This window comes from Eptatretus burgeri, chromosome 4, assembly GCF_056783735.1.
Source record: "Eptatretus burgeri isolate ZD-2024b chromosome 4, Ebu_testis_v1, whole genome shotgun sequence".
In the NCBI taxonomy this organism is placed as follows: domain Eukaryota; kingdom Metazoa; phylum Chordata; class Myxini; order Myxiniformes; family Myxinidae; genus Eptatretus; species Eptatretus burgeri.
In genome coordinates this window covers 128,382,602-128,404,818 of record NC_140964.1, presented here as the reverse complement: position 1 = coordinate 128,404,818, position 22,217 = coordinate 128,382,602, and the positions used below count along the sequence as shown (strand labels likewise).

Here is a 22,217-nt window from a genome sequence, read left to right as displayed (position 1 = left end):
CCTTTCTCAAAACATTTTTACATCAGAGTAAAAAAAATAATAATAATAATAAATAAATAAATCACAAATAATATATATAAATATATAAATATATAAATAGAATGTACTAAAATAAATATGAAATGGGCTCAATGTCGTCTCCTCGGAAAAGAGATATAAAAACAATTGCAATTTGAACGTTTCATCGCGTTGATTTTGGCGGGAACACCCACCCCCCTACTCCCTCCCCGAAATGGATGTTGTGGCGTCGTCAGATGATGAAGGCGAACAATTAACAAAGCAGGTTTGAGAATCACACAGCAAGCTTTATTTTATTTAACGTTAATAATCAAGTTTTCTTTCATTAATCGCTCCCTATTCCGTTGTTCTTTCCTCAAAACTGATCTCAACTGGACGTAGGCCCAAGCGAGGCCTCAAGTTTAGTTGCCGACTGCTGGTTCTGTGAGGGTGTTTTAACCTTGCTCGTTTTCATGAAAGTTTTCGTGTTGCTTTTTCTGTTTGTTTTGCGACTACATTCGCGTTCGTTTTGATTTCTCTTTCATGTTATTTATCTCTACGGCAGTGGGAAAGCGTTCAATGCGGTGTATATGCATAGCGTTGTGTTCTACTTTTGCGCAACCAGGGGTGTGTTCCGCAGCGAGCGACTTGCTTGATTGAAAGCGCTCAAGCTCGTCCTGCCACGGAGCGGAGTGCTCGGCACCGCTTAACAACAAGGTGGTTTCCATGGAAACGTTGCGATCCATCATGCGACTCGAACGAATGCTGTCCGAGTTAGAAGGAGGAGCCCCTTGCCAAGCTTATCTATACACCCTCCCTTGTGCATTTAAAGGTCCAATGACACTCAAAACTTTCTGGTTATTTATTTATTAACTTGACCTTCCCAGTGAAGAAATCACCCATGTTTCTTTTTAAAATCAACAATGGGATAATTAGACCAATATTTCGAACATTTGTAGTGCTTTTCACAACTTGCTATTCTCCGCCCCTCAAAAAATTTGAGTTCAGCGAACCACAGGTCACGTGACCGTTGACGTCATCTCCAGAACGCGACTCGCACAGAGTGGATCGATTGGACGTCGCGCGCCGTATAAAGTACGTACAAATGCATTGTGCACGTGTGTTTGTTATCTCACTGATCGTCTTAATTCCTGTGATTGTTTCACGGAAAAGAAATTCTGCTTCTGAGCCGTGTATGCACAACAATCACGAGGTAATTATTTATCCCTTTACTAGCTTGTCGTAGTCGTGAACAAATCCAATACATGTATGTACAATAAAGGGCTATACCCCCATGTCCACAAAATATAAAATGTGACTGTTGAACGTTTCCATTAAAAAAGAAACTTACAGGGACATACAAGTAAAATACTAAATATTAATATTGCATCATTTCAAGGGGAAAGGAGGTAATTTTAAAATGAAACAATGTGAAAAACCTGCACCCACATTTTGCAGCTTATTGAATTGTTCGTGAAACCAGCCTGGTGGTCTCGGTACGATTCCACATACATACAAGCCAGGTATGGCTGTACTCGACATACATGGGTTTATTCGAAAGTGAAGGTGCTGCTTCCATTGGCTTGCTATTCATTAACATTTAGCCAAAATGCTGTAATAAATGAACAGGGAAAATATGTTGGCACAACTATGAAAGACAAATTTATCTGTCCTATTACACGGCCTCATATCCTCGGGACTCTTACGCATTGACTTGTACATTGTGTGCATGCTAATACAAGTTACTTGTCAACTCTATAGAGTCTAGACGAGTCCGATAAATCCGTCGTCCGTCCGACTCGTCCGATAAATCTGACGTGCTGTAGCTTTCTTTTGTTATTCTCTTTTCAGCATTGTTTTCTACTGGCGCTACATGATGACAGTCGGAATAAAATAAATAAAAATGCAACAGAACGTCAGATTTATCGGACTACTCTACACAATTGTGTCGCAAGGTGTGTTCTGCATACAAGTTTTCATCGTATCCGGACAGCGAGATTGCTTCGTTTTATGCGCGGAGAGATACGGCCGATGACATGCGCTGGCCTTGCTTGCGATTCATTCGCCGCGGTGCAACATGTCCGCTGCGCTGCGCTGGTCACGTCACCTCATTAAAATATTTCTGATATCGAGCAGTATGCAAGTCAAATTTACATTATTGAATTATGAATAGGATTTAGTCTCACCAGTTGTTTTTGCCAAGTCTTCCTTCGATGTCCTCCCGATCATCATGAATTCCGGGAATTTCATCGCCAGTTTCCTCTACTTGTCCTGCTTCGGGCTCGAACTAGTAAGGCCGTATTCCATTTCCAGCTGCCTGAACTTCACCTCCCCCGACTACGTTATCCGACAATTCTCCATCTCATTCAGACCAAAATCCTTCATTTCTCTCACACTCAGTGTCGCTACCAGACAAATCAAAGTTCATGTAATCCATTATTCAAAACCAAATGTTTGATTTTTTTTAAAGCAGAAATGAACGAAGCGTTTGAGTCGACCAATCGAATGTGGAAACACACAGGAAGCCAATAGAATCACGTAGACCACCAACCCGAGTAATTTGCGTGCAGCCTTTGTCGTTCTGGAGATGACGTCATGTGGGTTACGCGTCGTTCAGTAGATTTCGGCAGAATTTTTAGGGGCGTTCCCGAAGAGGTTTGTTTTTTTATTTTACATTTTACAGAATGAGTATTATGAAAAAACATTGTCAGATCAGAAATCACGATGAAAAACTCCTATAGGACATATATATATATATATATATATATATATATATATATATATATATATATATATATATATATATATATATATATATATATATGCAATTTCAGTACTTTTGAGTGCCATGGGACCTTTAAGGCGAGGTATTTGAAAGGGTTTTGCATGTTTGTAGATCTCGAAGAATTAGGATAAAAAGTATGAAATGCACTTTCAGTAATACTAGCCAAGTACCCACCCTCTGATACTTGTTGAAACATGTAGAGTAGTCTGTATATTGCAAGATTATTATTTTGATATTTGCGTGGTGTGTGTTTAGAGTTGTCTATAAGGGTTTGAAAGGTCTAAAGGGTATGTTCTAATAGTTTGTGTCTAAGGGGTCTAAAGTACATAATTAATAGACGTTGTCACGGTGTAACTGCCATTCAGACAGTACGTAATTTAGAGACTTAAGTACGTCGTGTAACTTTATCTCGGACACAGTCGTGAGATATACAGACATGAAAAGATTTTTATAATATAGATTATGAGTACAGTACTGCATACCGTTAACATGACAAAGTACCTCGCTTAATCTCTTGTTCCACTTACTGAGCAGCTCGGCGAGCGGCTTGCAAAGTGGATGATACGGAACAACTGTATGGAAAGGGACGACAAGCCGCTTGCTAACGGAACGCACCCCTGAATCTGAAGTAGGAGGTTTTTCATTTGTGCCCTCATGACTTGTAGTGTTTTAATGGGTAGTTGTTTTTTTCTTCCTCTTCTTCCTCCTACTGAGTATTAGTGTGTCCAGTTTTTACCTCATTTAATTGGGTTTGAGATTTTGCTCTGATTTGCAGAGACTGCGTGCAGCGATGCATTTCACTGTGGGGAAACTGTGTGAGAAAGTGGCGAATGACGAGCACGTTTCATTCAGCAAGCAAGCTGTTGCTGCGATCGCTGAGGCAACCTTTCGCCAGTGTGGTCTGTATCTCCCTCTTTCACCAGTGTGATCAATGTATGACCTTTCAACAATGCCGACAACACCTTGAGTCATCTGTAGGATTCCTTCTTTACCTCTGACATTGAAGGTGGCCGGAGGTTATGCTTTCACATCTGTCTGTCTGTCTGTCTGTCTGTCTGTCTGTCTGTCTGTCTGTCTCTGTAAGCAGGATATCTCAAAAAGTTTTATGGACGGATTCAGACGAACTTTGGTGGACAGGTTGGGTGTGTGACAAGGACGAATCGATTTGAATCTGAATCCGGATACGATAATTTTTTAATGAAAGTGATTCTTCATCTTTGAGATGAGGCCAAAAACGATATGTATATATATATATATATATATATATATATATATATATATATATATATATATATATATATATATATATATGTATATATATATATAGCATGGTATTTCAAAAAATTGTGAACGAGTTAGGAGAAAACTTTGTGGATACTGGAAATTAGTTGGTTAGGTGATGAGAACAAGCCGATCCGATTTTGGTTCAGGTCCGGATTCAGATCCAACCTATCAGTGGCAAACAAAATGTAGACTGTTCAGCTTGACGGAGGAATGCCCTCTGCCGAATGTCCGTGCTCGTGTGTTTTATGTTTATTTTTTGGCCTAACAAACGTAAAAATGTATCTTGCTTTCACAGAAGTTTTCAGCCGAGACGTGGAGACGTTTGCCAAGTAAGCACCTATTTATAAGTCAGCATTTTTAATAACCAAAGAACTGAAATATGTGATGGTTTATGGTGAACTTTAAAGTTTTTTCCCCATGACGTCATTGCCACATTGAACACACAAACTTCAGAATTGCAAGAACAGTAGTATGCACGCTGACTCTTTGCAAAAACACCGTTTATTTTGCATTCAGGGAGGGGAGGGGATTGGGGGGGGGAGGTTGTGGTGCTACAAATTTTCGATGCATCGTCCATGGGATCATATCTGTCCCTTTATATCTATATCTATATATATATATATATATATATATATATATATATATATATATATATATTGTTGCGGGCCGGGGTCCGGTGGCGAGAGCGACCACTAGATGAGGGAATTTACGTCGATTCCCACCACACTCCCCGGAATTGTAGGCCGTCGCTCACAGATAATTCCATGACACGGCGGGTCGCTTCACCGACCGTGGACGCCAATACTTCAACTACGTGACGTAGGGTCCTCCTGTCTAGAACCAAGTTACCTAATTAACCACACGGTTTCAACTACCAGTGAACCACGCCCTCTACGCCTTGCCCGAACCGGATCACTCTACCGACTCCAGTAGAGTACCAACTCTACCAACTACCTTTCTGGATCGGATGCAGCCGAGTGGAACTGCCGAGGACGTACCGGCTAAAAGGAACGGATTATCGGGAATAAAGACCGGCTAAACTTCGATCCAAACCATGTGGACCAATGGATTAAAAGACAAAAACGAGCTGGGAACGTTTCAACAATGATTTATTGACACGAGGTGAGGAAAAACATGTAGCACAGGAACAAGGTTTATTGGTTATGTTATGCAGGGGAAAGATGAGAGAGATTTAGTGCGACAATTGTACAGCAACTTACCAAAGCGGACAGAGCAGACTGGCGCGAGAGTAATAAAAGCAAGAATTACAATAATCAAAGATCTTGTACAATTTTACTTAAAAGACAGGTGCCACACTCTCAGACACACACTCAGCCAAAAGAAACCCAACAAAAAGAAAAGGGGACCCTTTTGCAGCCAGGAAAGGAGGGAGTTGAGGTCGCAGTTCTCGGTACCTGAGGGTTTCGGGGGAAGGAGTGCTCCATGGTGAGGCACTTGACAACAGTCGTACAGTTCGGACCACAGCCACACGTGTGGAGTTCGGGTCCATGGAGGAGCTTGAGTGGAGAGCGCGGAGTCCAAGGTGGGAACGGGGCAGCAGACATGACCCGACGAGAGATCCGGTCGAGGTCGGGTGTGCGCGGACCAGCACAACAGGCGGGCCGCCGAGGTGAGACGTGGGCAGACACTCCGTAAGAACGACCCCTTCAACAACTGCACACTTCCAATCCTTCTACTGCAACCTCCTTCGACCTTCCCAACCAACCAACGAACCCACCGAACACGAACCAACCAAGCACTAAGCACTTCCAAATCCAACTCCTTCCTTTCTTTCTCTCAAATCCAACCACGAACTCCTTTTCATCCCATACCACTCTACTCTGAGGATTGCTTCGTATCTTATGGATCACGGAGCTAGGGGGTTGAGCCATGGCGAAGCCGACGTCATCGTCCATCCTGATTGGACCGGGCCTTCATGCGGTCTGCCTTCCTGGGCAGGGTCTCGCCGGAGGCCGGCAAGGCCCGCCCACACCCACATGTCCGGGTCTGGGAAGGTAGATGGTGGTGCAGCTACCATAACCATCCTTGGGATTCTGCCTCAGAAAACCATTCTCTGGGTAGGCACTCGTCATGCTGTGGTTCCAATAAGAAGGGGAATAAAATAAAAGTGAAGAAATGATTTATAATCCTAACTAAAAGCCCATCGCAACGCACCCCCCCCCCCATGTCTTCCCACTACACACAAGGAAGGGGATCTATTTGCACTTGTACTAATGGCAAAACTAACTTGGGACAACTATCTGTTTTATGCATACGGTTCCTACAACCGTAACAATATATATATATATATATATATATATATATATATATATATATATATATATATATATATATTGTTGTGGTTACCAGATTCGCAAACCACCATTCAGGTCCCTTAGGTGAGGTATCTCGGTAAGTGCATGTGTAGTTAGGCCCAAACCCGTTGTCTAGTGGGAATACATGTCATTTATACGTGCTGCGACTCTTCAGGATAGCCGTTTTTCTTTTACTATCTTTATTTTGGACCAATCGCCATCACCACAACCACAACATCAACCACCAACCACAACACCGCTTCACCACAACCGCCACGACCTTTACCGTCACAACTCGCCACCATCGCATCACCGTCATCTCGCGCCACTCATGGGCACCGATGCTGGACTCGTGTAGGGCGCACGTTGAACAGCGTGTACAAAACCACGGATTTTCTGCTTCAAAAACGGATCAAAAACGACACACGCCCACTTTTTGCCGTCCAATCGGTGAGCGAGGGGCGATTTGGCCCCGCCTCCAGAACGATCGATATATGCAAATTTGTGGATCAAAAAGCCTTCACGCCCACTTTTTCTCGGGCCAATGGGGAGCGAGGTGAAAGGTCAAAGGGAGGGGGTCAAAGGCGAAGTTACGGGGGGATAAAAGGACGGTGTTCGTCAGTCAGAGGAGAGAGTCGCAAACGAGAACGAGAAGGAGTCGAGAACGAGAAGGAGTCGGAACGGAGGGGACGAGTGTGGAAGACTGGAGCCCGAAGCCTGCAGTGGCTGGAGAAGCTGAAGAGAATCGGACGAGGGGGTGCTCGCGTCGGTGCCAGGAGCTGCACGCCCGAGGGAGGCCGGCAGCGCGACCTGGCCGAGGTGGAGACGCACACCAGGGATAATAAAGATCCTCTATACCCCGAGCATCAGCAACCCCCTCCTGTTTCCCCCCGCGCTGAGATAGTGCGACCAAGGGGGCCCCGTTCCCACCCCCAGCCAGGCACTGTCCACGAGGCCCGCGGGTTGCGGGGCCATCGCCGCTCCGCGTCTCATCACCAGACGGGTAGGCCCGACCCGGTCTCGGCCTCAGGCCTGCCCCATTCTTGGGGGATTTCTTTTCCTTGGTTCTGGGTATGTGTTGTCGGCGCCGTCTGTGAAGTAGAATTGTATAAGTGTTGCCGTGTGCTCGGTAGTCGGTATTAGCTCTGCACTGTGTTTTCACTTTTATGTTTGCTTTTGTGTAAATGGAATTGTGTTTTCTTTTTTTGTGTGCATTTGGTGGAATTGTATTTGTGTGCTTTCCGTTCGTCGCGAATAAATGTGCTTTATTGTTGAACTGTTCTCCCGCTTCGCTTCGTCTTTTCCTCCATTGAATCCCCATCTTGCTTCACGTAAAGGGTTGGTAGTGGGCTGAATACGCCCGATAATTAATCGAACCGTCGAGGTCGACGATAACACCGCTCGGTTATTCTGATAGTACGGAACGGGTCGCTTAAGTGGCCCGTGTCCGAAGTCGACCTGCGGCGAGGTGCGATCGCCCGGTCTACCCTCCGCGTGGGTACTTAGGTAGTTCGAATTTGGCGAGCAACCCTATCCCACGCGGGGGCTGATTGGCTCGATCGCGGTGAGACCGAAAGGTCCACCCGTGACTGGTTCCCGGCGTTAGTCCGAGAGGGTCACGACTGGATTGTCCGTCCGGTGGGCGACGTGCCGCGATTCGAGTTACGTGGCCGTCGCACGCCGGCGGGCGCGAATACCGCAACAATATGTATATATATATATATATATATATATATGTATATGTATATGTATACATATGTATATGTATATGTATATATATGTATATGTATATATATATATATATATATATATATATATATATATATATATATATATATATATATATATATATATATATATATATATATTAGGGTTTTCCAAAAAAATGAAAGTTTGATTTTGCTGCCCCCTGATTTTGCCTTTGTTCTAATACCCCATAAGAACTTATAGGTCAAAAATGAACAAAATTCCATGATATTTAGGGGTTCCTCAAGTTGGCACAATTATGTCCATTATGGAGAGGGAATTTTGCACTGCAATGTCAAAAAGCTCATCGAGGTCTTCTTGGAAAAACTATTCTTTCATCCTATATGACTGCTGTGGTTTTTGAAAATATCAAACAACCATATTAATTGTGAAGTGTACTGCGTTGTGCATATTCGACAGCAAGTTGTCAGTTTCAGTTTGGCAAATTTCAACAATATTGTGCCAACTTGAGGAACCCCGAAACATCCTCCAATCTGCTTCATATTTGGTGTGTATGTTTCTACTGTCAAATGGAACAAAGGCACACCCAGGGAGCATGAATATTCATACTTTTATTTTTTTACCCCCTATTATGAAGCATCCTAATATATATATATATATATATATATATATATATATATATATATATATATATATATATATATATATATATATATATACTGTACTGTACTGTACCTTGCACCAGGGATACCTCCCCTGATGATTTATTACAGCGCGTGCGCTGTATACAATTGCACTGAGTTTGAAATGTCCCCGGTGTCGTCTACCACGTCTCCGGTGGGTCCGGTGTCCCCCCCCCCACGTGCCTCAAGACAGCCAATGACGGCCGTTCGGTAGATGCACTGCGTAACCTCGATGGAAATGGCGACAATTGATGGAAATACCCGAGTATTTCAATGGAAATTTGTGAAACTAATGTGTTATATATGTGAAAACCATTTAATTAATTGCTTGACGGAAAAAAACGAAGAAACGCTCCCCTCATGTACGAACGAACGAACGAACGAACGAAAGACGTCATTTCCGTCCACCATGGAATTTCGCGCCGAACGCAGAAAGCTAAGTTCTTCTTATGCCATCATTCTCTTTAATATTAGCCATAAACAAGTGTTTCGTCATGCATTAGTAGTTGAAATTTACTTACAACAAGAACGAAAAAATAATCTCCTCAGATTCAAAAAGAACGGAAAAAAAACCGAAAACATCACGTGCAGGACGACACCAATCGAGCTGAAGGAAACGATACTGTAACTGCACTGCTCCTGATTGGTCAAAGGACACCGTGTGTGTTGTGTGGTCGGTGTTATGCACGAGGATTCCAGGCTAAGTTCTTCTTCTGCCATCATTCTCTTTAATATTAGCCATAAACAAGTGTTTCGTCGTGCATTAGTAGTTGAAATTTACTTACAATCATTCTTTTGCGGCCTCCTGCCACGCTGTATCGAACGATTTCATTCATTCTCATATATATATATATATATATATATATATATATATATATATATATATATATATATATATATATATATATGTATATATATATATGTATATATATATATATATATATATATATATATATATATATTGTTGTGGTTACCAAATTCGCAAACCACCATTCAGGTCCCTTAGGTGAGGTATCTCGGTAAGTGCATGTGTAGTTAGGCCCAAACCCGTTGTCTAGTGGGAATACATGTCATTTATGCGTGCTGCGACTCTTCAGGATAGCCGTTTTTCTTTTACTATCTTTATTTTGGACCAACCGCCATGATTACAACCACAACGCCGCTTCACCACAACCGCCACGACCTTCACGTCACACCTCACAACCGTAGCATCGCCACCGTTCTTGCCCCGCTGTGGGTACCGGTGTTGGACTCGTGCAGAGCGCGCGTCGAACAGCGTGTACAAAATCACGGATTTTGTGCTTCAAAAACGGATCAAAAACGACACACGCCCACTTTTTGCCGTCCAATCGGTGAGCGAGGGGCGAATTGGCCCCGCCTCCAGGACGATCGATATATGCAAATTTGTGGATCAAAAAGCCTTCACGCCCACTTTTTCTCGGGCCAATGGGGAGCGAGGTGAAAGGTCAAAGGGAGGGGGTCAAAGGCGAAGCTACGGGGGGATAAAAGGACCGTGTTCGTCAGTCAGAGGAAGTCGAGAGTGGGAGAGTCCAAAGAAGAGTCCAACGGGGGAGTCCAAAGAAGAGTCCAGAGTCGGAGAGTCCAGAGGCGGAGAGGCGGCAGCGGCGAAGGCAGACGAGGGGGTGCTCGCGTCGGTGCCGGGAGCTGCACGCCCGAGGGAGGCCGACAGCGCGACCTGGCCGAGGTGGAGACGCACACCAGGGATAATAAAGATCCTCTATACCCCGAGCATCAGCAACCCCCTCCTGTTTCCCCCCGCGCTGAGATAGTGCGACCAAGGGGGCCCCTTTCCCACCCCCTGCCAGACACTGTCCGCGAGGCCCGCGGAGTGAGGCGCCATCGCCGCTCCGCGTCTCATCACCAGACGGGTAGGCGCGACCCGGTCTCGGCCTCAGGCCCGCCTCATCCTTGAGGGTATTCTTTCCTTGGTTTTGGGTATGTGTTGTCGGCGCCGTCTGTGAAGTAGAATTGTATAAGTGTTGCCGTGTGCTCGGTAGTCGGTAGTCGGTATTAGCTCTGCATTGTGTTTCGCTTTTACATTTGCTTTTTGTGTAAATTGCATTGTGTCTTTTCTGTGTGCTTTTGGTGGAATTGAATATGTGTGCTTCCCGTGTGCCGCGAATAAATGTGCTTTATTATTGAACTGTTCTCCCGCGTCGCTTCGTCTTTTCCTCCATTGAATCCCCATCTTGCTTCACGTAAAGGGTTGGTAGTGGGCTGAATACGCCCGATAATTAATCGAACCGTCGAGGTCGACGATAACACCGCTCGGTTATTCTGATAGTACGGAACGGGTCGCTTAAGTGGCCTGTGTCCAAAGTCGACCTGCGGCGAGGTGCGATCGCCCGGTCTACCCTCCGCGTGGGTACTTAGGTAGGTCGAATTCGGCGAGCAACCCTATCCCACGCGGGGGCTGATTGGCTCGATCGCGGTGAGACCGAAGGGTCCACCCGTGACTGGTTCCCGGCGTTAGTCCAAGAGGGTCACGACTGGATTGTCCGTCCGGTGGGCGACGTGCCGCGATTCGAGTTACGTGGCCGTCAGCACGCCGGCGGGCGCGGAACACCGCAACACTGGTGTCAGGTCGTGCGATACAAATTCATCGCCCTCCTCGCGGCACTGGTATCGGAGAACAGGAAAACGGGCTCTCCTGTCTCCGGCTAAATTCACGGGAATCGGTCCAGGGGTGAGAGAAGCGACCCCCGATTCCCTCCAAATTACGAGCGAGCCAAATTAACCCTTCACGAGAAGCAAGATGGCGTCTCAAGGCGAGCGGGTGCCGGGTGGATTAGGTATGTGTAATAGTAATGTAGAATCCATGGTCCAGGATGGAATCCCCGTGCAGGAAATGTTGATTGTGCAGGAACACGGACTCGCCCAACTGAACCCAGGGCCCGAGGTGGGTGCGGCAGCGGCCGCGGTGTATGACACCTCCCCCCCCTCTCCACCAAGACCCTTCCCCAACCCCTGCCGAAACGGCTCACTCAAGCGCACCTGACATAGCCCAGCTATGCGCCATGCTGGCGGCAATGACAACGAGGATGGATGCGAATACACAACAAATGAACGAAAAGATGGATGCGAATACACAACAAATGAACGAAAAAATGGATACATTCACAAACGAAATAAAACGCATGAAAACTAAAATGGAAACAAACATGAAGGAAGAAACGAAAAAGTTCCGGGGTGAGACGCAGAACATGGGCCGATGCCTGCAGGCGGGCATGAAGGCCGTGACAAAGGAAATAATAGTGGAGACAAGGGAGGTAAAGGGTGAAGAGTTGGCAGAGACACGGGAGATAGAGGGTGAATTGGACGGGGTAAGTGACGCACACACACACACAGAGGTAGTGGAGGATAATGGGGGTGAGCTGGCGGACTGGGTAGAGACCCAGTGCGAGCACCTGGATGGCCTCCTCCAGGAACGAGCTGAGGGAGCATGCCCCCTTGAGGCGAGTCACGACCAGGTGAGTTCGGTCGTGCTTTGCGAGGTCGAGGGGAGGAGTGCTGTGGACAGGTGCACGGAGAGCTTGGGGGGTATAGAGGCCCCGGAGACCCCTGTGGGGACACAAATCCCCAGTGTGGTTGTCCCTGTGTGTGTGGTGCAAGGCGTGGGTGCGTCCCCGTGTGTGGAAGCGACCCCGTGTGTGAGTGGTGTGGTGGCGATGGTGTCGGAGTACGTGCTTCCCAGCACGCCGTGTGTGAGTGAGGCACGGAGTGTGAGTGAGGCACCGCGGGTTAGTGCCCCCGCGTGTGTGGGTGAGGCACCGTGTGTGGAAGAGACCGCGTGTGTGAGTGTCGCCGTGTGTATGAGTGAGGTACCGCGGGTGAGTGCCCCGCGTATATGAGTGAGGCACGGTGTGCGAGTGAGGCACCGCGGGTGAGTGCCCCCGCATGCGTGAGTGAACGGCCGTGTGCAAGGTCGCTGTGTGCAAGGGAGACCGAGTGTGTGAGAGAGCGGTATGTGAGGGAGATGTCGGTTGGCATGCGGGAGCACGCAGCCGCGTCTCCCGGTGTGAATGTGATGGTGTGGACTGTGTGCGTCGTAACACGCAGGTATGCGTGGGTGGAATGGAGGCGACGACGGCGACATGACAGGAAAGAAAGCCGAGTAGCGGCTGTAGCTATTTCGGGGACCGTGCCGGGTTCACCCAGCAGTGAGCACGCGGTTCGTGCTGTGCAACGCACGAGACCGCCACGTGCTCGCTTGCGAGAGTGAAGTCCCGGTCCGGAAACGCACGCGGTGGATTTGCCGATCCCGCGGACGGACAAAGTTAGGCAGGTAAATGGATTTGGACCGGACGGGTTCTCCACGCGATCGTGTGTGTTAAGCTCCAACGGGCAAAGCACATGTGTTCGCGTGGGGAACCCCTCGAGACGTGGGGCTTGTGTTTTTTATGCGCACGGTGACGTCATGGCTGCACGTGTGGTTGGAATCCGGCAGGAGGGGTATCTCTGCCGGATGGTCCCGTCCAAGGAGGGACGAGGAACACGTGCAGCTGCATGACGTCACGGGCAGGTGCAAAGTGCGCGAGCTCTGAGTTGCCGCGCAGGTGCTGCGCATGTAAAGAGAAAAAAAAAAGGAAAACAGCAAGCCTCACTTTCGGGTGTACAGGATTCCTGGGCAAGGGGTGGAAGACCCCCTTACCCTGGGCACAGGATGGAAACTAGTTAGGGGGAAGGGTTAGCTTAGTTAGACCGACTTCATGGGGCAGGGGTAAGTCCTCATGGAGTCCGTGGAATGGATTAGTTAGAGGGATTTAGCCAGATTTAGGTTGGGAAATAAAATGGGATTATTTTGGAGACAGACAGACTTTGGATGTGTAGAGGGGACGTAGTTTAGCTACGTAGTGTTAAAAGGAACGTGCTACTAGTTTAAGGGACGACGTGGGAGCACGAGTTAGTTAGGGGAGGTAGTTAGGAGGATGGCAGAGTTCAGCGGTGTGTGTGTTGAAGAGTTGGAGAGTTGTGAGGTGAGTACTTGGTGAGTGAGTGAGGCCAGCGGGTCTGTGTGAGTGGAGCGAATGGGGAATGCATGGTGCGATGAGTGATTGGGGGGAGGAGTGACTCCCGCCCAAGGGACCCCGGGGTCAGTATAAAGTGAGTTAGGGGGTTAGTCAAATTGAAAAATGGAGGTTGTTTTGTTGTTGGTGGGAAAGTAGGCTCGAGACCCATTTGGAGGGGTGCAGGAGCCCTGTTGACGGGCTTGGGAGCGTGGCTGCGAAAGGTGAGTATCGCTGAGTGGGTACCCCGGGCACCAGGTTAGTCGGCCGCGGTAGGCCATGGGCCCATGGGGGGCCGGGATAGAGTAGTGGGCACGGGTGCGCCTGCTTGGTGCGGGGGCCCGGGGCGCCATTAGCCGCGTGGGCAGTGTTGTGGGCACGGGTGACCCTCGGAAAGGGGCCCGGGAGGCCGGCCTGCCACGTGTGTGTTTCAGGGGAGGTGCCATGGGGGGCACTCCCCGGTGTTAGGGAGCTGGTAGGCTCGGAGGCAGTGTAGTGCCCGGGGGTGCCATAGCGGGAGAATCGGCAGAGGGTCGTGCCTGCCAAAGGGAGCCACGTGTCCTAGCCAGGAGACCGTGTGAGGGCACGGAGAGAAAATTGGGGGGCGAGGCCCGAAATTGTGAGGACACCAACACAGGCGACGGGAATCTGGGTTGTTAGAACCAATAGTTTAAGCGAGAGGCGCTTGTTGAAAGCCCCGGGGTAGTTTAACAGTTAAATGGTTAGGGTAGATTAGGAGATGTACCCCTCCGCACCATCCATCCCCTCGCTGTCGTTGTGGGCCGCTGGACCCACTTTGGTTAAGATCGCCGAACTCTGGGGAGGCCATTCGGAGGCTTGAGTTGGGCCTCGACACAGGACGTTAGCTCTCCCTTATTCCCCTCCGGGAAGGGAACGTAGGGGTTGGGAGTAGGCTAGGTGACAGGATAGGTTAGCCGAACAAAGACGATAAAGGGGGTTAGGGGACGATTTACAGTGGGGAAGTAAAAAAAAGAAAATAAAAAAATTAAGTGGGGGCTAAATTGGGGTTTGACAAATTAAGGGAGTGGGTATGTACAGTGACAGGCAAAGGTGATAGGTTGGGAGGGAGACAGGTAGGTAGGTCCGAGCCCGCCTTCCGAGTGGCCAGCACCACCGCACCCCCTCCACCAACCTCCACTGAACGGCAAAGGCTGGCCAGCTTCATCGGCTGGCTGTTTTTCTTCAAGGCCTGTGCCGGCCAACTTCATCGGCAGCTGTTGTGTTGCTGCAAGGCCTGTGCCGGCCAGTTCATCTGCTGGCTGTTTTTCTGCAAGGCCTGTGCCGGCCAGTTCATCTGCCGGCTGTGTTTGCCTGCAGCGGCCTTCTTCTGCGGGCTGTGTTTGTCTGCTCACCTTTGCCATGCCATGCCCACTGCCCCACGTTCACCAGCCCCGTTCAATTTTTGCTTTGCCCCCCCCCCCCTGTTCATTTCCATGTGCGCCAGGATCAAGGCAACAGTTTGCAAGCTGCAAGAACTGCCCTGTTGGCAGCTACAACACGGGCCTGCAGTGGCGGCCCGTGCACCGTGTTTGTGTTCATCCATCCATTCGTTGTGCTCATTGCGTGTGCCACTTGAGCTGGCACGGAGACTACGTTTGTGCGGCCCATGCACCGTTGTGGTTCACTGCGTTCAGTTCAAACGGGAAGGCCTTGGACTGCGTGTGAGCAGTCAGCCACGTTCCCTGTCACCTGCATTGTTTTGAGTCAGAGACTGCATGTGGGCAGCCTGGCTCCCTGCTAACTGCTTTTCTTTTGCAGAGTTCATTGATCCTGGGCCATGGTTTAGTGTAAAATTTGTAAGTTAAGGTAAGATGTACTGTAAATATGAGTGCGCCCCCGGCATGTCTGTCTAGCGCCGGCAATTTTATTTAAGTCGTCCGTATGAGTGAGTTTGTTTAGATAGTTACGCAGCCCTCAGGTTATTTATTTTGGGGACACGAATTTGTCCGTAGCCTGATGGAGTACTGCTCTCCCCTCTGGGCTGGTGCTCCTGCCTCCCACCTTTCTCGACTTCACGCTGTCGAAACCAGGGCTTTTAAGATCATTTGCATCTCCCGCAATGAAGCTGAGTCTTTGGGCCTCTCACTCAATCACCGCAGGTTGGTCGGTGGTCTTTCTGTCTTCTACCGACTCCTCTCCAGCCTTGCCCCCCCTGCTCTCTCTGTGATTTGTCCCAACCACATTTCCACAGGTCGCTCAAGGTCCGCCAACAACCCCCTTCTGGTAAAACTACCAAAATCACGAATCACTGCTCATCTTCACTCTTTCATTCCTCTTTTTTCCCGCCTTTGGAATAAACTTCCTCACTCTATTCTTTCCCATTCTTCCCTCCAGGCTTTCAAAACAGCTGTTCACCACCACCTCTTATCTTCCCCCATCCAAATACTCGATCTTTTCTACCCGCGATAATACACCCAAGCGCAGTTCCTTCAATTCTCCTCCTTTCCTTCCTGAAAGTCCCTTTAATGTCCATCTTCCCCTCGCCATGTTCCCCGTCCCATCCCCATCCCTCTCCCTTCCACAGTTCACCTGTGTCTGTTCCCCAATGTTTTGTCCCTTCCACTCCCGCCCCTCTTGTCTCATGCCTCCTTGCTGTGAGTTGTGTGTTAGCTCTCATACGAGCCTCGACCAAGGTATACAAAAAAAAAAAAAAAAAATAAAAAAAAAAATACCATGAATGTCGCACTCAGGGATCCGTAGGTAAAATGTACTAGGGGAAAACTACACATGATGGCACACAAATTTGACGACTCGGGACGAGTCTGTAAAAAGGGGAGGGGGTAGTGTTGTGGTTACCAAATTCGCAAACCACCATTCAGGTCCCTTAGGTGAGGTATCTCGGTAAGTGCATGTGTAGTTAGGCCCAAACCCGTTGTCTAGTGGGAATACATGTCATTTATGCGTGCTGCGACTCTTCAGGATAGCCGTTTTTCTTTTACTATCTTTATTTTGGACCAACCGCCATGATTACAACCACAACGCCGCTTCACCACAACCGCCACGACCTTCACGTCACACCTCACAACCGTAGCATCGCCACCGTTCTTGCCACGCTGTGGGTACCGGTGTTGGACTCGTGCAGAGCGCGCGTCGAACAGCGTGTACAAAATCACGGATTTTGTGCTTCAAAAACGACACACGCCCACTTTTTGCCGTCCAATCGGTGAGCGAGGGGCGAATTGGCCCCGCCTCCAGGACGATCGATATATGCAAATTTGTGGATCAAAAAGCCTTCACGCCCACTTTTTCTCGGGCCAATGGGGAGCGAGGTGAAAGGTCAAAGGGAGGGGGTCAAAGGCGAAGCTACGGGGGGATAAAAGGACCGTGTTCGTCAGTCAGAGGAAGTCGAGAGTGGGAGAGTCCAAAGAAGAGTCCAACGGGAGAGTCCAAAGAAGAGTCCAGAGTCGGAGAGTCCAGAGGCGGAGAGGCGGCAGCGGCGAAGGCAGACGAGGGGGTGCTCGCGTCGGTGCCGGGAGCTGCACGCCCGAGGGAGGCCGACAGCGCGACCTGGTCGAGGTGGAGACGCACACCAGGGATAATAAAGATCCTCTATACCCCGAGCATCAGCAACCCCCTCCTGTTTCCCCCCGCGCTGAGATAGTGCGACCAAGGGGGCCCCTTTCCCACCCCCTGCCAGACACTGTCCGCGAGGCCCGCGGAGTGAGGCGCCATCGCCGCTCCGCGTCTCATCACCAGACGGGTAGGCGCGACCCGGTCTCGGCCTCAGGCCCGCCTCATCCTTGAGGGTATTCTTTCCTTGGTTTTGGGTATGTGTTGTCGGCGCCGTCTGTGAAGTAGAATTGTATAAGTGTTGCCGTGTGCTCGGTAGTCGGTATTAGCTCTGCATTGTCTTCGCTTTTACATTTGCTTTTTGTGTAAATTGCATTGTGTCTTTTCTGTGTGCTTTTGGTGGAATTGAATATGTGTGCTTCCCGTGTGCCGCGAATAAATGTGCTTTATTATTGAACTGTTCTCCCGCGTCGCTTCGTCTTTTCCTCCATTGAATCCCCATCTTGCTTCACGTAAAGGGTTGGTAGTGGGCTGAATACGCCCGATAATTAATCGAACCGTCGAGGTCGACGATAACACCGCTCGGTTATTCTGATAGTACGGAACGGGTCGTTTAAGTGGCCCGTGTCCAAAGTCGACCTGCGGCGAGGTGCGATCGCCCGGTCTACCCTCCGCGTGGGTACTTAGGTAGGTCGACCCGGCGAGCAACCCTATCCCACGCGGGGGCTGATTGGCTCGATCGCGGTGAGACCGAAAGGTCCACCCGTGACTGGTTCCCGGCGTTAGTCCGAGAGGGTCACGACTGGATTGTCCGTCCGGTGGGCGACGTGCCGCGATTCGAGTTACGTGGCCGTCAGCACGCCGGCGGGCGCGGAATCCGCAACAATATATATATATATATATATATATATATATATATATATATTTATATATATATATATATATATATATATATATATATATATATATATATATATATATGTGCTTATCACAATAATAAGATTTTTACATTTCAAATATTAAGTACACTTTTTAATTGTTTTTCAACTGAAAAAGCATAAATTGCATATTTTAACATTAGTGTACTCATTTGATTCACCGAACGAGCTGTATTGAAGGATTTCACTTGTTCAATGTGTATCTCTCCTTTTGTACAACATTTATTTAATATGAGTGAAGCATCATCATCCTTCCTGCTTACAGGCACGCAAAGCGCTCAACCGTGAATTGTGATGATGTCAAGCTTCTGGGCCGAAGGAACAAGAGCTTAGTGAGTTGCTTTTATTAATTTATTATTTACGAAATCTAAAGATTTCGTAAGTATATTGATCACTTCCATCCTCTGTTTGTGTGTTTGTTACTTACGAAATCTAAAGATTTCGTCAGCATATTGATCACTTCCGTCCTCTGTTTGTGTGTTTGTGTTTGTTTGAAGGCACGATAACTTGAGAACGGAAGAGGCTACCAATGTTAAATTACACCACGTGATTCAGGAGGGTAATGGCTAGCGCTGGTTAGATTTTGATCAAAATCGGTCAAAGGTCAAGGTCACAGTGAGGTCAAACATCCAAAACATGATAACTCGAGAACAGAAGAAGCTACCAATGTCAAATTACACCCCGTGATTCAGGAGGGTGATGGCTAGCGCTGATTAGATTTTGGTCAAAATCGGTCAAAGTTCAAGGTCACAGTGAGGTCAAACATTCGATTTTTGATGGTTTGGTACAGAATCATCGTATAAACTTCTGGTTTGCGTTGCTACCTTTTCCAGAGACAGCTTTTATTAGACAAGGTCAGAGGTCAAGTTGACGATTTCGTAAGTACCAGTCTATGACTGCTTGTTACTTACGAAATCTTTAGATTTCGTAAGTATATTGATGACTTCCGTCCTCTGTTTGTGTGTTTGTTACTTACGAAATCTAAAGATTTCGTAAGTATATTGATCAGTTCCGTTTCTGTTTGTGTGTTTGTTTGTTTGTTTGTTTGTTTGTAGGCACGATAACTCGACAACGGAAGAAGCTACCAATGTCAAATTACACCACGTGATTCAGGAGGGTGATGGCTTATGCTGATTAGATTTTGGTCAAAATCGGTCAAAGGTCAAGGTCACAGTGAGGTCAAGCATCCAAAAAAAAGTTATAACTCGAGAACGGAAGAAGCTACCAATGTCAAATTAGACCACGTGATTCAGGAGGGTGATGGCTAGCGCTGATTAGATTTTGTTCAAAATCGGTCAAAGGTCAAGGTCACAGTGAGGTCAAACATTTGATTTATGATTGTTTGGTGTAGAATCATCATAGAAACTTCTGGTTTGCGTCGCTACCTTATCTCGAGACAGCTTTTATTAGACAAGGTCAGAGGTCAAGTTGACGATTTCGTAAGTACCAGTCTATGACTGCTTGTTTGTTTGTTTGTGTGTTTGTAGGCACGATAACTCGAGAACAGAAGAAGCTACCAATGTCAAATTACACCACGTGATTCAGGAGGGTGATGGTTAGCGCTGATTAGATTTTGGTCATAATCGGTCAAAGATCAAGGTCACAGTGAGGTCAAACATAATTCCGTAAATTCATGTGGAGAAATGGAGTGTTTTTGCTTCGATCGACGTTACGAGTTCGTTTTAACTTCGATTTTAATTTTGTCTTCGGGTTTTGCGATCGCTTAGAACGCTTAAAACTCAGTTGTCGAGATTCTGCTAAAAATCGGATGTTTTGGAAACGTTTTAAGATTGTGTAAAAATATTTCACTCGCTGCGTCACGGCTCGTCACGTGGCGCAGCGCGCTCGAGCAGACGCGTCATTGAGTCACGTAAAGGTTTTGCGTGTGCGCGCTGACGTCATCGTGCTCGCCCCGGCATCCTTTCGAGTTGAGGGGGGGGCGTCGAGTGTGACCTTTACGTTACGTTAATCCGTGGTAACTCGAGAACGGAAGAAGCTACCAATGTCAAATTAAACCAGGTGATTCAGGAGGGTAATGGCTCGCACTGATTAGATTTTGGTCAAAACCGGTCAAAGGTCAAGGTCACAGTGAGGTCAAACATTCGATTTTTGATGGTTTGGTACAGAATCATCGTAGAAACTTCTGGTTTGCGTCGCTTCCTTCTCGAGAGACAGCTTTTATGAGACAAGGTCAGAGGTCAAGTTGACGATTTCGTAAGTACCAGTCTATGACTGCTTGTTTATTTAATTAAACGCCTGCAGTATATATCGGCAAAACGCATAAGCATCTTGAGGTGGTGTCTTTGAGTAAGAATGAAACTGGTTCGCGATTTCCATGGAAGCGGAGCAGTCTGCACTTTCCCACGTGGAGCAGAGAAAATGTGCCATGCAACCTTCGAAGTTAAAAACGACCCACACGGAGGAGTTTTTTAGTTTGCTTTTTTTATTTCTCACAGGTCCTAAGGCTCGCAGTGGAGTTGACACACGCACACATGCACACAACACAGGACTGTTAGACGGGACACACAAGCCACCCATCACTTTCCGGGGCACTCTAGGTACCACCGATATCACAACAATGGCGCCGCCTTTCACACCGTACTTTGCGAGGCATTTCCAAGGTGAAATTTACTTCTCCCCATGGATACCGACCGATGGGGATTATCTGTGCTCTTAACGTTTTAAAATGCTGACTGGCAAGCAAGGAAGCAGGCATCACGTACCATCACACGATCAGGAGGGGAGGAGAAGGGGTGAGGGGGAATGATTTCTGGGTTTGTTGTATCAGCATCTTACATGTACAATAAGACCATCTTATTTTCATCGCATCTTTATTTTTACATACCTCATATGCCCTCTATCCATTTCAACTCTCCCATCCCCCCCCCTCCACATCCCATCCTATCTCTCTGTAGCACGAGTTCATCTCAAAACGCAGCGAAGAGCTCACGATGGCCAACCGGGAAATGCGTGGGAAGAAGAAGAAAACGAAAGCAGTGGCTTCCAAGCACAGGCAGGAGGATGACGACAAAGAGGGAGAAGCCAATTCTTGTGCGTTTTCTGTGTAATAACAGATATACAGTATTTATGGGCCATTGTCCAAATTCTTAGCATCAGTTTTTGTTTCTATGAAATTGTTCCCGTTATCCCAAATTATGTTGTAATTTTATAATATAGGAAGGAAGACTTTGGGTCATTTATTTATTGGGTCCACAAAATGACAGACATTTTTGAACACACCCCACTCCTCCCCTCAATCTCTCCTGTACTCTCTCACACTGACGCCAAGCACTCGTGAGTGTGTGTGTGTTTTTATAAAGCATAATGTTCTCTCTGTTTACTTCTCTCTCTCTTCTCTCTCTTCTCTCTCTGTTCCATCCTTGCTCTTCCACCTCCCAATACAGTGCAGCACACTCCTCCCACACCTCTCTCTCTCTCTCTCTCTTGGTTGAATATAAACGTGGCGATGCATAACATTGCACACTCCCCCTTTGGGATTGTGGTCCATGGTAATGCCTTGTGGAGGCCAACCTCCTTAAATCGTTCACAAATAAAGTGAAGCTGGAGTGCCAAATGTGGTAATTTTGTGTTTCAGAGACACGTTCAAGCTTCATGAACGTTGGTGCCAATGGAGCCAATAGTGACGTCACAACTGGCCATGAAGTGCAATGTCTCCGCTCCATTCCTGGTGGAGACATGAATGACGTGGAATCGATTTTGAATTTATCAGCTGCCTTGTAAAGGCCATCAGGTTTTTTTTGTCTTCGCTCTCATAAAGACAGCTAGTCGATTTGTGTCCCGTCTGTTCACGGTATTTCAGAGCCGAAAAGGCGAAAGGAAGTCCAATAGGCCCGAGATGTTAAAACACATTAGTATCAGTACACCATGATCCTGTCCATCTGGCTTTGCACATTTCCCATTCTCTGCACGATTTCCGCTTTCATCTCGGC

General features: G+C 47.6%; 1 protein-coding gene across 1 annotated transcript; it reads left to right on the top strand.

Annotated features, from left to right (window-relative positions):
• The first annotated feature begins 148 nt into the window (after nt 1–148).
• Nucleotides 149–21,841, top strand: CENPS (centromere protein S). The gene is made up of 5 exons (XM_085880027.1): nt 149–283; nt 3,558–3,681; nt 4,362–4,395; nt 18,533–18,599; nt 21,183–21,841. The coding sequence occupies exons 1-5, from the start codon at nt 233–235 to the stop codon at nt 21,333–21,335; spliced, it is 429 nt and encodes a 142-aa protein (XP_085736153.1). The 5' UTR covers nt 149–232; the 3' UTR covers nt 21,336–21,841.
• The last annotated feature ends 376 nt before the right edge of the window (nt 21,842–22,217 follow it).

Coding starts and splice junctions, on each gene's coding strand:
- CENPS (XM_085880027.1), top strand. CDS start 233: ATGGATGTTGTGGCGTCGTCAGATGATGAAGGCGAACAATTAACAAAG. Junction 3,682..4,361: donor GGCAACCTTTCGCCAGTGTG/GTCTGTATCTCC, acceptor TTGCTTTCACAG/AAGTTTTCAGCCGAGACGTG. Junction 4,396..18,532: donor GACGTGGAGACGTTTGCCAA/GTAAGCACCTAT, acceptor TCCTGCTTACAG/GCACGCAAAGCGCTCAACCG.